A 15,264-nucleotide genomic window follows, 5' to 3' on the forward strand; every position below is an offset into this window, starting at 1 on the left:
CTTTCACACTGAGCTGTTTGGTCCACACCAGTATGGAGTTCAAGCACAGCCAGACTCTGGTTTATAACACTTTAGATCTGCTCAGTGAGCGCTTAAATCAATTAAACTGATAGCTAAAAACACTGCAGCTGGTAGCTGAAAACCAGCTAAAATATTAGCTAAATGCTAAATTAGCCTAAAAAACAAAACAGAAAAACTTAGGTTAGCCAAAACAGCTAGCATGTAGCTGAAATATTAGCTAAATTGTAAAATAGCCTAAAAACTTTAAGTCAATGCCAAAATGTATAATTTTTTAATAAGTAGAATAATAAAAAAAAAAACAGGAATATTATTCCAGAATAAATCAACTTAAACCTTGAATAATTTTTAATATTTTACTCTCCAGAAAAACATATTTTTTAAAAATTTTACAAGTTAGAAATGAGCTCAAGATGACATCGGGTCATTAATAACAATAAAATGATCTGGAGGGCCGGGCAGAATTACCTGGAGGGCCGGATCCGGCCCCCGGGCCTTGACTCTGACACTTGTGTTTTAATGGGTCCATTTAACCAGACTCCACCTCTCAGTGGAAATGAGGCTCACGTTTCCCTAAAGGAGCAACGATGTAAATCTGTTTTTCCGTACGAGATGTTTCAGGAGATCCACGTAAACAGAAAAAAGATGCAAAATGTTTGGAGTTCTTTTGCATCTTCCTGCCATCTCACCCCAAAACAACTGCTACTCGATGGTAAACATCTCAGTCAACTCAAACTGAGACAAACCTGATGATGGAACCACAGAGATCCGCTGCAGTGACAGGATTCTGCTTCTGTCCTCACAGGTACAGGATCTGTCCAGGATGGACACCAAATCAAATCATCTGTTGTTGCAGCTCTATGGACATGAGTTGTAGTTTATCGAACCAACATCGATCTCAGAAGGAAGTCAAAAGCTACAAAACGAGCTTCCATCCAGAAGAATGAGTTACGAAAATATTCTGGCAGAGTCATCAAATCCTTTGAAGGCAAATCAAGTGAAAACATTTGGAATGGAAACACTGAAACGTCACAAAGCGTCAGCATGAAACGTGCACTTCTCTGTTCAAGTGCAGAGAAACGGGAAGAAGGAGCGCCAGCTCAGCGTTCTGACTTTCTATCAATGGAAAACGCAGCATCATCACTTTTCTCCTCTGGTTCTCGCCATGAAGTGGTTTTTAGGGTCAGCTGAGGCTGTTGAACCGTCAGGGAGTGACGGCCTTCTGTGGAAGAAGCTGCAGCCTAAAGACCCCCCCATGGAAATGGTACATGTCCTTGAGACATTTTTCTGAATTATTCAATTGAGCTCAAACTTGCATTTCTGAGTATTTATGTTGTCAAACTATTGTGAATCGGGAACAGGCGAGGAATACTGCTTTAAAAAATCGTATTTGTGATGTAGAAAACACGGTGGGCGGAGCCACAAGCTCCATTCTGATTGGGGTGTCATGATTAACCGATTTCTATTCCTACGATCCAAACTGATCCATCTGTCTGAGGCAAGTTCTTAATCAAATTAATTCGTGTTTACTTGTTTGTTTGTACACATGTTTGATTTATTAACTAGCAAGAAATCCAAGAATCTGGAAAACTTCAGTACCAGCTATTTATCTCTGAGTCACACGGGTGGAAGTTTTTGGTTAGTGGATCAGATCGTTCACAAATGAAGCAAAATCAACTACACCACTAATGATGATATGAATCGAATCGTTGAAATGAATCGTAACAGATTTAATTCTGGTGCATTAACCTACAGACTTGAGGTGCATTCACTGTTAATCAATGGTCCAGGTGCGCCCTGAGGCGAATTGAAGCCCCGCGGCGCGATTTGAGCGGCGAGGAGCGAATCGGGCGCCACAACCAAAATGTAAATACCTGGAGTTCTACAGGTCGCTGCTTCGCATCAGCCAATCAGGACCTCTGCCTTACATCAAATGAGAGAGAGATTCGTGCGACAAAACGAGTTGGATGGATGGTGAAGGGTCAAAGGTCACCTGTCAAAATGAGTTTGATGGAAAGAATATTCCTGATCTCTCTAACGAGGTCAGAATCTGATCAAGGAATTGTTTTTCACTAAAGATAAAGTTTTGGTCTCACAGACTCAAATATAACAAAAGTGCATTTTTCATTGCTGAACGCTCACAACTTTGTTCAACTTTACTACAATCTGACTCCATATAATATAAAGTAACGACTAATTGAATATTAAATTAGTCGAATAGTCGACTAATTGTGGCAGCTCTAATTGAGACATTAAAAAACAAGAAAGGAAAAAGGTCTCCTTATTTTGTTTTTTTGGGGTTACTACGAGACAGAGGTTTATGCTCAGCCACAGAGACACAGAAACACAGTGGAAGCGGCTGTCATACAGACACAGCTCTCTGTACCGGGAAAATCCTTTAACAATAATCCTATAAACCCAAACATGGAGACATGATTACTGATGTTTTTGTAGAACTCTTCACGATAAATAAACCTGATTCCTCAACATCGTCCGTGTCTTCATACATTCTAAGTGAGAAATATACTGACATGTTCCTTATGCATGCGAATCGCATTTGGTGTGAAAGCAGCTGAATAGATCCATGAACATCTTTGTTTTCCTCGTCTGAGCTGGAATCTGGATCTGGATACCTTTAATATTACTCACCAATCTCTGTGGCACCGCTAATGTTAGCTTAGCCGGAGAGCATGTAAACAAAGAGCAACAGGGAAGGGGGCGGGGTTACCCCCACCCAAAACTGTCGCTCTGCAGAAACTATGTCTGTTGTGAAGATGGACTGAGGCGCTGTTCTCAAGTTCGCCTCTAGAGGGCGTGGCCGCTTTTTTGAGCATTAAAATCATAAGTTAAAAGTGAAAGTAAACAGAGTCGCAAAGCGGTGATGTTTCAGAACAGTTCAGTTTAATGGGCTCAATGTGCGTCCATGACAGCGGTGAGACATTTTTCTGTTTTTATTGCTGTACATTCTCCTGACTGGGGCAGACAGTCCACCTTAATCCTCTCCATAGGTCACAAGTTACATTTTCTTTCCGTTACCGTGGCAACAAGTCATTAAATGAGTTTGAGTTCTTATTAGTAAGATTCAATAAAAATAACCTAAAAAATATTTTGATCTCAAGGTATTAAAATGGGGTTTGATTTTGTTGAAAAAAGACATGTTTACTGATTTAATTTTCATAAAATCGACTTGATTTGGAATTGTTATGTTAGAGCTGTTTGCTTTCGATTCTTCAGTCTAGTTTTCCATTAGTTTACCTGCTGTATTTTATAGTCTTGAATAAATAATGGGTTTCTGTATCACACCATCACACGGTTTTACTTTTTGTATTTTTATTTTGCTTGTATTTTAAGTAAAAGAAGTTCAGGTCATCTGTCATTCTAGGGGATCACTCCGCGATTACCAACCTATGGAACCCAGTATAAGATACAGAAGTCTTCATCAGAATGAAAGAACACCAGGAACGCTTTGAAAACTCTGACGGATCCAACAGAGAGACTTTGGATCTCGTAAACAGGAAGCAGTTTGAACTGTCCGGCCTTCTCCTGTTCGGCCCGGTAACGTGTTCACATTAAGCCTGAAAACCACACGAGTCAGCACGTCGTCTCTGCTCTGAACTGTGGACTTGAGCTGGAAGCAGACGACAGCAGATCAACACGTTTGTGACTTCATCACATTATTGGCTGCAAATCAGAGGAGCGCCGTGGCTCAGCGACTCAGGGAGACGGAGACCCTCCGATCGGACAAACATCAGGAGCTCAGGAGCTGCTGGAGGCGCCGACCTCATAAGGAAGGTTTATGTGAGCCCAGCGGTTCTGTTTACTCTTATATAACTTTTATGGAAAGCCTTTACTGCGTATCATCCCCCCGTTGACCTCTGCTCCAGCTCAGGAATCAACAGAGTGAAAACAGGCAGAAGGCCGGACAGGCGGAATGATGCTGACTGAACGTCCAGAGTGTGCTGGGGGGGGCACGCTCTGGAACAATAGCAGGAAACGGTGCTGTGAGACGGGCCAATGCTTCGGCCCGGATGTCTGATAGGCAGCGAGGAGGACGACCTTCCAGACCCGCGTCTCAGGGTGACCATGGAAAGCGGCGAGTTTCAGAAGAAACGATCGCTGCCAAAGCGACTCTTATTGGACGCAGCCTGACGTTATCAAACATTCACCTGAAAAAACGCATCTGAGTTCATTCATGATTTGGACTTTCTTTTCAATGAGATTCTTCTCAACTTGAACCGTTAATGAAAGGATTGCAGCTTTGTGCTGATGTGCAACACTTAACGTTAGCTTGTGTAGCATCGTTGAAATGAAAAACACTTTTCTCCACGTCAGCATCAGCTGATTTAAGTTGATTGCTTAAACCAGGGGTCAGCAATCTTTAACAGTAAAAGAGCCATTTGGGTTCTTTTTTCTAATGATCAAAACCTAGAAGGAGCTGCAGAGTCTCACTTTAGGCTTTAGGAAATTTGGATTTACATTCATGACCTTTTTTTTATATAATAAACATGAATTACGTCTATTTTTTGGCACGAACTAAAGCAAAAATATAAAAGAACCTAGCATCTCTTAAAATGTGGGTTTTTTGTACTAATTTTCTAAATAAAAAACACTCTGTGTCAAACAGGATCATCTCAGTTCAGCTAGTAACCAACGCTGAGCCGTATAAGACAATATGTGCTTTTAACTCATAAAAGATCAAACTTTTACCAAAGTTTGCATATAAAATCTGTTCATTCTGGAGGTAGAGTCGAGCAAACGAGACGTCTTGAGATCAACAGGATGTAAAAACCTACATAGTTTATCATCTATGTGAACCTCAGACATCAATTTATACATTTAACTAATATACATTGGTAGTCTCAGTTTGCAGGATTTGTTTGTTTTTTTCTTTTGATAGTTTTGGTCAGGCAGCCATTAGGCGGCTGGCTACAGGGCCGGATGTAGGAGAGGCAATGGGATGCAATAGTCCCTAAATGCTGCAACTGGCTCCCAAAGTGGCCGGAAAAAAATCACAATTAACTAAAGGAATGAAAAAAAAACAAAAAACACTGAGAAAAACCAAAGAGAAAACACAGAACAAAATATTTTAAAACAAAAGGATGGACAGACAAACATGAACAGAAAAAAGATAACTGCAGTCTTAACCGGGCAATAACGAGTGTCCTGCGTGTACCAAGCCCGGTAAATGCAGCGGTTAATGTTAAGAAGCGTGTTTAACAGAAAATTTACAGGATACCATCCATCCATCCATCCATCTTCTTAACCGCTTTGTCCCTGTCAGGGTCGCGGGGGTGCCGGAGCCTATCCCAGCTACTGAAGGGCGAAGGCGGGGTACACCCTGAACAGGTCGCCAGTCCGTCTCAGGGCCTCAATCACACACACATACACTCTCACATTCACACCTAGGGGCAATTTAGAGTCACCAATTAACCTATGAAGCATGTTTTTGGACGGTGGGAGGAAGCCGGAGTCCCCGGTGAAAACCCACGCATGCACGGGGAGAACATGCAAACTCCACACAGAAAGGTCCCAGCCGGGAGTCGAACCGGGGCCTTCTCGCTGTGAGGCAAGAGCGCTAACCACTGCGCCACCGTGCAGCCCTTTACAGGATACATTAAATAAATCCAAGAACGTAGATAACTGAATATATGAACCGATATCATGGTTCTTGAAGCAGTTTAAGGGGGTTTTTAGGGGATGTGACGCCTCAAACTCCCAGCACACCCTGACTTGCCCCCTCCATTGACAGTATAACCACTGGACACCCCAACCCCTCCCATCGCTTGTTCCAAACAGGAAGTAGATCAAAATCCCATAGACTTCAATTGAGAAATAGACAGTTATTTCTCAGTCATTTCATTTGTCAGAATGATCATTCTTCCTCTGATACATTCTTCTTAAATTCTTCTTTCCAGTCCTAATCGTTTCTGAAAGATTACATTTTTTTTCTTTATTCAAGTTATAAACTGAGCAATCAGATGCCTCAGTAGCAGCATGTGGTGACATCAGGCTCCGCCTCCAACATTTGATTGACAGATTCTCCAGAGCTGCTTTCAGTAGAAGGGGCGTGGTCTTCCAACAAGCTCACTCATGATTGACAGTAGTTCCTCTAAAAGTTAATAGTGATCAATCACAACACAAAAGTGTGATTGATCTGATTTATTTATATTGATTGACAACCTTAATTAAAAATAAATGCTCTTAATGTACAGTTTTGTGTGTGATTTCATATTGGGATTTTAGCACATAATAAGTGATAGGCAAATACTATAGCAAAAAAAATAACTTAATTGTGATTAATCTACCCCCAGTTTGTGATTAATTAGTTATTTTTTTTTAAATCACTCTCCAAGTTAAAAGATTTTAGTCTAAAAAATGCACGAGTACTTTATGAAATCAGTGCCCAAAGGATGATAAAAACAGGAGTTTTCAAGACAAACTGAGAAGTTGATAGTTCAGATTTGATGTCAAACGGGTCATTTGATCTCCAGTGTCTCCTAACTGCTACGGATCTGTTGAGACTAAAGTTTGATCAGAAACTTTGAAGGATGTTGATGACGTTTATACCAAACCTGTGACAGAAAAGTTCCACATTTTTGTGTCGACTGGAATTCTTTATTTTTATTTCAACAAATAAGGAACATTTTCAGACTTCAAGTGTGAACTTACTCGTCAGATTTCATCATTCCCTACACAGAAACTCTGATCTGATTTGAGTCTACCAAACACAGACGAGACAGAAAACTAACCAAGCAGGTGGAAAGGTGTGACTGTCGGTTGGTGTTCAGGTTATAAATGAACATTTTTCCTTTGTGGACATAAATACTTTAACTTTAGCTTCAAGTGAACGTCCATAAAACGACATACACAGGAACGCTGACACTTCAAGAGTTACAGAAGCCAACATATTGGTGAACTCTGGTCAGTCAGCGCACACCCACACACACACACACACACACACAAAGGTTACTGTAAGTCTTTGACTCATCACTTGCATAAGACTCGATTGAGGATTTAAAACTGTGTCTTGTTTCCACTGAGCGGGCCAGACTGGACCGGTTTGGCATTGAGAGTGCTTCCATTATAAAATGGACCCTTGTGGCGGGACTGGTTTGTACCATTTCTGGTCCCTCATTGGTTGGAGGTCCATAGAAAAATGGAATGGACAAGTTAGGGCGGAGCTTCTGTCGTCACACGATCGATTTCGCTACCGGAGACACGCCGAACCTGAGAATATGGAGAACCGCGGTAGATGACAGTTATGACACAGCTACATGATCAGTCTACACCATGTGTCAAAGTCGAGGCCCGGGGGCCGGATCCGGCCCTCCAGATCATTTTATTTATTGTTATTAATGACCCGATGTTATTTTGTTCTTATTTCTAACTGATAAAATATATTTTTATGGAGAGTAAAATATTGAAAGTTATTTAAGGTTTAAGTTGATTTATTCTGTAATAATATTCCTGCCTTTTTATTATTCGTAATTATGTTAAAAAGTTACTGTTTTAAAAATGTTTAGACTATTTTGGAGTTTAGCTAATATTTCAACGACATGCAAGCTGTTTTGGCTAATTTAATTTTTTTTTTTCAGTTTTTTAAACTATTTTGAAGTTTAACCATTTTTTCAGCTACATGGTAGTTGTTTTGGCTAACCTAATTTTTGTTTTTTAGGCTAATTTATCATTTAGCTAATATTTTAGCTGGCTATCAGCTTCAGCATTTTCAGCTATTAACTTTAGTGTTTCCAGCTACCAGCTGCAGTGTTCAGCAGTTAGATTCACTGTTTTCAGCTATGAGGTTCAGCGTTGTCAACCATCAGTTTAATTGATTTCAGCTATCAGCTTCAGCATTTTTATCAATCAGCTTCAGTGTTTTCAGCTCATGTTCAGTGATTTCAGCTATCAATCTAAGTATTTTCAGCTATCAGCTATTTATTAGTTATTTAAAAGTTATTTCAGGTTTAAGTTGATTTATTCTGGAATAATAAGCTTCCTTTTTATTATTCGAAATTATGTGAAAAAGTTACAGTTTTAGAGTTTTAAAAATTGGCATCATGCCAGCTGTTTTGGCTAAAACTTTTCTTTTCTTTTGTCTGTTTTGTAGTTTCACTAATATTTCAGCTACATGCTAGCTGTTTTGGCTAACCTAAGTTCTTTTATTTCATTTTTAGGTCAATTTGGCATTTAGCTAATATTTTAGCTGGCCATCAGCTTCACTGTTTTCAGCTATCAATTTTAGCACCTTCAGCGGCCAAATTCAGCTTCCAGCATTCACACTAGCATTATCACAGGTAATGTTGTATATCTAGTTCATAATTATGTTAAAAAGTTACGGTTTTGAAGTTTAAAAATGTAGTTTTGGAGTGTTCTATAACTGTTTATCCTGTTCCGCTCGTGGTCTAAGGTGTGTTTGGATTGTGGCCCCCCAGTGTGATTTAGTTTGAACCCCCCTGCTAGCCTGATTTCCTGAGGGGTGAAGGTAAATGCATTTCCTATGGGGGACCTCTTTGCTTGCTATGTCCAGTTTGTACTTATACAGTCAATGGGACCACACTGGATTTAGCTCATCTCGCCCCCTGGGAATCGAACCCTGAGCCGTCCAGCCACCTTATTCACTTTCAAATAATTCTGGGAGAATTTCAAAGTAAATAAAACTAATAAAATCAACGGTTCTGCGGCAGTTTGGTTCAATCTCCCCCAGAGGAATGTTTCATAACTCAGGAGAAACTGATTCTGTTCCTTCTCCTTGGTGTTATCTCTGAGAACAGCCAACAGACTGACCTTGAAGGGGGTGACCAACCCCCCCATCATTCCTCCCCTCTGTATATCTTTAAAGGCTCATTATCATTTCCAGCTCTGTTTTCCTGTCACAAGCGTTCCCTTCCAGACAGCTGATGTTCAAACAGGAAGCCGAGCAGCCGCCAGGTGGTTTCTGGAGACGTTTAGGCGCAGCACGAACACAACACAGAAGACACAATCCCCCCACATGCCGTACTGACCCAGTGCTGGGGGCTGCTCTCCGGGTAGCGGGGCTGGAAGCTCTGCAGGGCGACGCCTCCCTCCCCTTCCAGCAGTAAAGTGCAGTCCAGGTCGGGGCAGTGGTGGTGCTGGGGGGTTGCGGGCCAGGGCAGGAGGGTGGCCAGAGGGTACTGGGAGATCATGCTGACCATCAGAGTCCGGGCGGGGGCAGGACCATGCTCTGGGCTGGATTTCCAGATTGGAAAAGTCTTCTGATGAGGAGTTGGTTGGTCTCCTCAGATGTTCTGCTCCTCACAAAGGCCCCCCGCCCACCCCCCAGGTTTTCCTTCCTCTGTTCTCGCAGAAAGCCTGGAGATCAGCTCTCCAGAAGCTCTGAAGCAGGAGTGATTACAGCCTATTGTCTGTCTTCCTCTCCTCATCCATCACAGGCGGAGGGGGAGGAGCTACAAGTGGGTGGAAACTTTCCCATTGAAAGAGTGACCAGCTGCAGTGTTCAGCAGTTAGATTCACTGTTTTCAGCTATGAGGTTCAGGAGCTACAAGTGGACAGCAAAAAGACAGACAGGAAGCAGATTCAATTGTCATTGGAGAGCTTGACAGCAGCTTCTCTCCATGAATCATTTTTTGGTCAATTATCTTTTATTCTTACACAGAACTCATAACAAGTCAATCCTGGGTTTGTGTGGACATGTTTACGTGTCATTCAGACGCCCTCAGGCTGAGTTCACAGCCTTTATGAACAAAGTCACATGCAGTTTAATGCGATGTTGCATTAAATCAGTCGTTAAGATATGAGATCTGAAGTTATGATGTTTTCTGCAGGAGCACAAAGATCAAAATACAAAAAGTATGAACAGTTTACTGGGCTGCAGGTCAGGCGTGTCGTGTGTGTGAGTGTCCGACATTATAAAGGAGGTCTGACTTCAGTGTTTCTCTGCTGGCTGCAGATTCACCAAAGAAAACAGGATGTTGACTTTCTATGCAGGTTTTTCAAACTTTTGTCACTTTTTGTTCAAAATTAACAACTGTGTATGTGTGTGTATGGGGGGGGGGTGTTCTAAGGACTCAGTCATGTGTAAAACTAAGAGAAGAGGATTATCTGGAGGCAGGCAGTACTGCACTCAAACACACCTAAAAAAAAAGACGTGGTTGGGTTAAAGTGAACCAGAGTTTGTTTCACTTCATAATCCAGAACAAAATTTCAGTCTGAAAACACCAGAGCAGAGCCAGCAAGGCCACATGGGCCCATATGGTTTAAAAGAGGCAGAAAATGTGGCTCTAGCTGTGTTTACCCACATCTGCTTAAGTAGGGATTCAGTGGGTTAGCTAGCTACGCTAGCCAGCTAGCAACCTCAGTTGTAGCATGCTAGCAAGCTCCACTGTAGCATCCTAGAGAGCTCAGCTGTAGAATGGTAGCAACCTCAACTGTAGCATGGTAGCGAGCTCAACTGTAGCATGCTAGCAAGCTCAACTGTAGCATGCTAGCAAGCTCCACTGTAGCATCCTAGTGAGCCAACGGTAGCATGATTGTGAGCTCAACTGTAGCATCCTTTAGAGCTCAGCTGTAGAATGGTAGCAAGCTCAACTGTAGCATGCTAGCGAGCTCAACTGTAGCATGCTAGCAAGCCCCACTGTAGCATCCTAGGAAGCTCCACTGAGCATGCTAGCAAGATCAACTGTAGAATCCTAGATATCAATATCAATCAAATCCTTTATTACTCCCACAATGAGAAAATTCTCAACTGTAGCATCCTAGCGAGCTTAACTGTAGCATCCTAGCGAGCTCCAATGTAGCAAGCTAGCAAACTCTGTTGTTGCATTCTAGGGACCTCCACCTCAACATGTTAGCAACCCCCTCTACAATGAGTCAGCAAGCTCTGCTGTAGCGAGTTAGCGAGCTCCTCTGTATGAGCTAGCAAACTCCGATGTATTGAACCAGCAAGCGCCGCGGTAGTGAGCTAGTGAGCTCCTATATGGCAAGCTAGCAAGCTCCGCTGTATCAAGCTAGCAAACTCTGCTGTAGCGAGCTAGCAAGCTCCACTGTACTGAGTTAGCAAGCTCTGCTCTGGTTAGCTAGCGAGCTCCGCTGTAGCATGGTAGTGAACTTCGCAGTAGCATGTTAGCAAGCTCCACTGTAGCATGTTAGCGAGCTCCACTGTAGCATGTTAGCGAGCTCCGCAGTAGCATGTTTGCGAGCTCCGCTGCAGCATGTTAGCGAGCTCCGCTGCAGCATGTTAGCGAGCTCCGCTGTGGCATGGTGGCGAACTCCGCAGTAGCATGTTAGCGAGCTCCGCTGTAGCATGTTTGCAAGCTCTGCTGTGGAATGTTAGCGAGTTCCGCTGTGGCATGTTAGCGAACTCCGTTGTAGCATAGTAGCGAGCTCCGCTGTAGCATGTTAGCGAGCTCTGCTGTAGCATGTTAGCCTGCTCCGCTGTGGCATGTTAGCTAGCTTCGCTGTAGCATGTTAACGAGCTCTGCTGTGGAATGTTAGCGAGCTCCAATGTGGCATGTTAGCGAGCTCCGCTGTAGCATGTTAGCGAGCTCCGCCGTAGTATGGTAGCGAGCTCCGCTGTAGCATGGTAGCGAGCTCCGCTGTAGCATGTTAGCGAGCTTCGCTGTAGCATGTAAGCGAGATTTTGCTGTAACATGTTAGCGAGCTCCGCTGTAGCATGTTAGCGAGCTCCCCTGTGGCATGGTAGCGAGCTCTGCTGTAGCATGTTAGCGAGCTTCGCTGTAGCATGTTAGCGAGCTCCACTGTAGAATGGTAGCGAGCTCCAGTGTAGCATGTTAGCGAGCTCCGCTGTAGCATGATAGCGAGCTCTGCCGTAGCATGTAAGCGAGCTCCGCCGTAGCATGGTAGCAGAACTCCGGTGTAGCATGTTAGCGAGCTTCGCTGTAGCATGTTAGCGAGCTCCACTGTAGAATGGTAGCGAGCTCCGCTGTAGCATGGTAGTGAGCTCCGCTGTAGCATGTTAGCGAGCTCCGCTGTAGCATGTTAGCGAGCTCCGCCGTAGCATGGTAGCGAGCTCCGCTGTAGCATGGTAGCGAGCTCCGCTGTAGCATGTTAGCGAGCTTCGCTGTAGCATGTTAGCGAGCTTTTGCTGTAACATGTTAGCGAGCTCCGCTGTAGCATGTTAGCGAGCTCTACTGTAGCATGTTAGCGAGCCCCGCTGTAGCATGTTAGTGAGCTTTCCTGTAGCATGGTAGCGAGCTCCCCTGTAGCATGGTAGCGAGCTTTTGCTGTAACATGTTAGCGAGCTCCGCTGTAGCATGTTAGCGAGCCCCGCTGTAGCATGTTAGCGAGCTTCGCTGTAGCATGGTAGCGAGCTTCGCTGTAGCATGTTAGCGAGCTCCGCTGTTGCATGTTAGCGAGCTCCCCTGTAGCATGTTAGCGAGCTCCATTGTAGCATGTTAGCGAGCTCCGCTGTAGCATGTTAGCGAGCTTCGCTGTAGCATGTTAGCGAGCTCCTCTAGTAGTGAGTTTGTCTGCAGACATTCCTCAACACTGTCTAATCTGCCGTTAACCAGGAGACTGCAGCAGACCGCCGTTGCATCAGCTGTGACTCAGACGTTTGCTGTGACTCAGCCTGACATGCTTCCTTTGGACATGAGCTCTGAATTGTCACACATCCCCTCTAAAAGCTAAACGCAGGCTTATATTTAGCTCTGACTAACAGCTGCAGAATGTGGATGAAAGAATACAAAGCATTAAAATACCTCTCTAATCAAAGCAGATAAATCAGGGTTGAAGGGGGGGGGCATTGGAACAACAGGAAAGAGGGTAAACATCCTGGCCTCGCTGAATGCAGTTCCAGTGAAACTGCTTCCGCTCCTCCTTCCTGTTGAACGCTGAGCGCCGAGCTCGTCTTCTCCAGACGTAGAAAACACCAGAACCCGAAAGAACACGTCCTCCACAGATCTCAAGGTCCTGCTGACAGTCAGTGCGGCTACAGTTTACTCAGCTGGGAACCTAAAGCTCTCCAAACTCATGTGCTTCAGCAAAGCACAGACAGAATCTCAGCTTCTGTTTGCACAAACAGGAAACATCTCAGCTGAGGGAACCAGGAGGACTGTGGGAGCACAGACAGAAGACGGGTTCAGTGATCAAGGCCGACTCCATGTTGGTATTTCTGCAGAAACGGAAGCTGAACTTCATTCCCCATTCTCATACAATCAGAACTGATTTCAGCTCAGACTGAAGACAGAGCACTGCTGACAAAACTGAATGATTTAAAAACGGAAAGTTAAGAGATTTTGGTTAAAAGTGGGACTGACAGGTTCACCTTTTAAGGTCTGTTTTTGAGGTATGTGCACACAAAATCCTCAGATGATCGTTACTGCTATAGCTTAGAAAACATTCACACTAGAGTGATTCTCCTGCTCCTTCTTGCACATTTTTCAGCATGTAAAATCTCAATAACACTTTCAGCAATCTTGTATCAAAACGTTCATTTCATGGGTTATGTTTTCATCTTGTAGAGTTTGTTTTTTTTAAATTAGAGTTTACCTAATATTTTAGAAACATGCTAATGTTTTTGGCCAATTTGTTATCAACTAATGTTTTTTAAGACTAATTCAGAGTTTAGCTTCTTTTTTTTAGCAAAATACTAACTTTTTTGACTATTTTAGTTTACTGTGGAATTTTAGCCTATTTTGGAGTTTAGCTAGATTTAAAGCAACAAGCTAGCTTTTTTGGAGAATTTGTCATCTACTACGGTTTTTTATGCTAATTTGGAGTTTATCTCATATTTAAGCAACGCACTAAAGATTTTTGCAAAATTGGCATATATTAGGGATTTTAAAGCATTTTTACTACATTTTTTTGTTTTAGAACTTTAAGTAAACTTCAGCTCTCTTTGACTTTACAAAATTTAAATTTTTTTAGAGAATGTTAAATTTTGCAGAAAAGTTTTGCATTTTTAGGAAATCCCTTCAGCAATTATAGTAAGCTATGTCACCATTTTCAGAAAAAAGCTTCAGCATCTTCTGCAAAAAGCATTCGCACTAGCATCCTCACAGGTAATGCAACTTCTCTAGTTTTTTATTCACTATTTGTGCTTTTGACTTGAAATAAAGTGCAAAAACATGAAAACAAAAGTACAACTTATTATCTCAGATTTAATTTGCTTGAGTGAGGTGTGAAAGGACACACAAAAACCCAATAGCTGAGACTGCACAGAATTACAAGAACAAAACTTGGAGAACAAACAAATACTAAAAATGCATCTAAATATAACAAAATGCAAAGATTGCTTCACCAAATAACAATTATAAAGGAGAAGTAAAAAGAAAAAGTCCTCACAGAAAGAGTGGATCTTTTATGAAGCAGAAGCGTCTAAAATTAATAAACGAAATGTGGAGCAGTTCAAGGGGAGTGGAGCTCCACAGCGCCCTCTGCTGTGCAACTGTATGTCCTCCTTCTCATTCATGTTTATTTTGTTTTGTTTTCTGATACTTCATTCAGGCCTAAAAAGCTCTCGTCTTTGGCTGCTTCCTTGATATGAGTGTTGAAAGGGCATGGGTTTACAGCATGACCTGTGCAGCAGAACATCTATGAGTCATTTAAAATTGTTTGCAATAGTTTCACTCTTGCTGAGAAGTATCTCCTCAGATTACTAACTTCTCTTAACAAAGATGACGCACAACCCAACCAGCAAGGCCAGCTGGGCCCCAAATGGTTTAAAAGTGGTCAGAAAATGTGGCCCCCAAATGGGTTTGTATGTAGTCTGTGGTCCACCTGTGTTTGCCCACATTGACTTCAGTGGGGATTCAGTGGGCTAGCTTACTATGCTAGGTGTTTAGAGGATTACTCTTAAATGCAAGAACGGATCAAAATACCGCTTGGGGGTTCTTTATAGTAAGTGATGAACAGTAAAATGGATTTTAAACCTCAAAAAGTAGAATTTTCATGGTAGGGCCCCTTTAAGCCAATGTGGGAAAACACAGGTGGGGCCACCACAGAAACTGCAGACAAACCCACTCGATCGGTCACTATCACGATCGGTGTGAATGCAGCTTTGGTGTTGCTGTGGTACAAATGTCCTCACACAACACTTTAGTTGTTATTGAGGTGCCGTCATGTTAAGAGCTGCTGTCCTGCACACAGTGTTCTCTCATTGCATAGCAAAAGAATAAACATGTTGCTCTGTAAACAGTTGTGCATCATGGCCGTACCACGACACATGGCCTAACAACTGCAACTGCTTGTGTTCTGCCTTTCCTGAAACAGCCCTCTGCATTCATCCGGACTTGGGACCGGCACATG

At 42.8% G+C, this 15,264-nt stretch overlaps 1 protein-coding gene across 1 annotated transcript in view; it reads right to left on the reverse strand.

Annotated features, from left to right (window-relative positions):
• The window catches only part of rgl1 (ral guanine nucleotide dissociation stimulator-like 1), a 33,717-nt gene extending 24,314 nt beyond the window's left edge, over positions 1–9,403 (reverse strand). Inside the window, exon 1 of the mRNA XM_024279175.2 lies at positions 9,021–9,403. Within this exon, the coding sequence (XP_024134943.1) occupies positions 9,021–9,191 (171 nt within the window). The 5' untranslated portion in view covers positions 9,192–9,403. The remainder of the gene's footprint in view (positions 1–9,020) is intronic.
• Positions 9,404–15,264: the final 5,861 nt, after the last annotated feature.

Source organism: Oryzias melastigma, linkage group LG4 (assembly GCF_002922805.2).
Source record: "Oryzias melastigma strain HK-1 linkage group LG4, ASM292280v2, whole genome shotgun sequence".
NCBI lineage: Eukaryota > Metazoa > Chordata > Actinopteri > Beloniformes > Adrianichthyidae > Oryzias > Oryzias melastigma.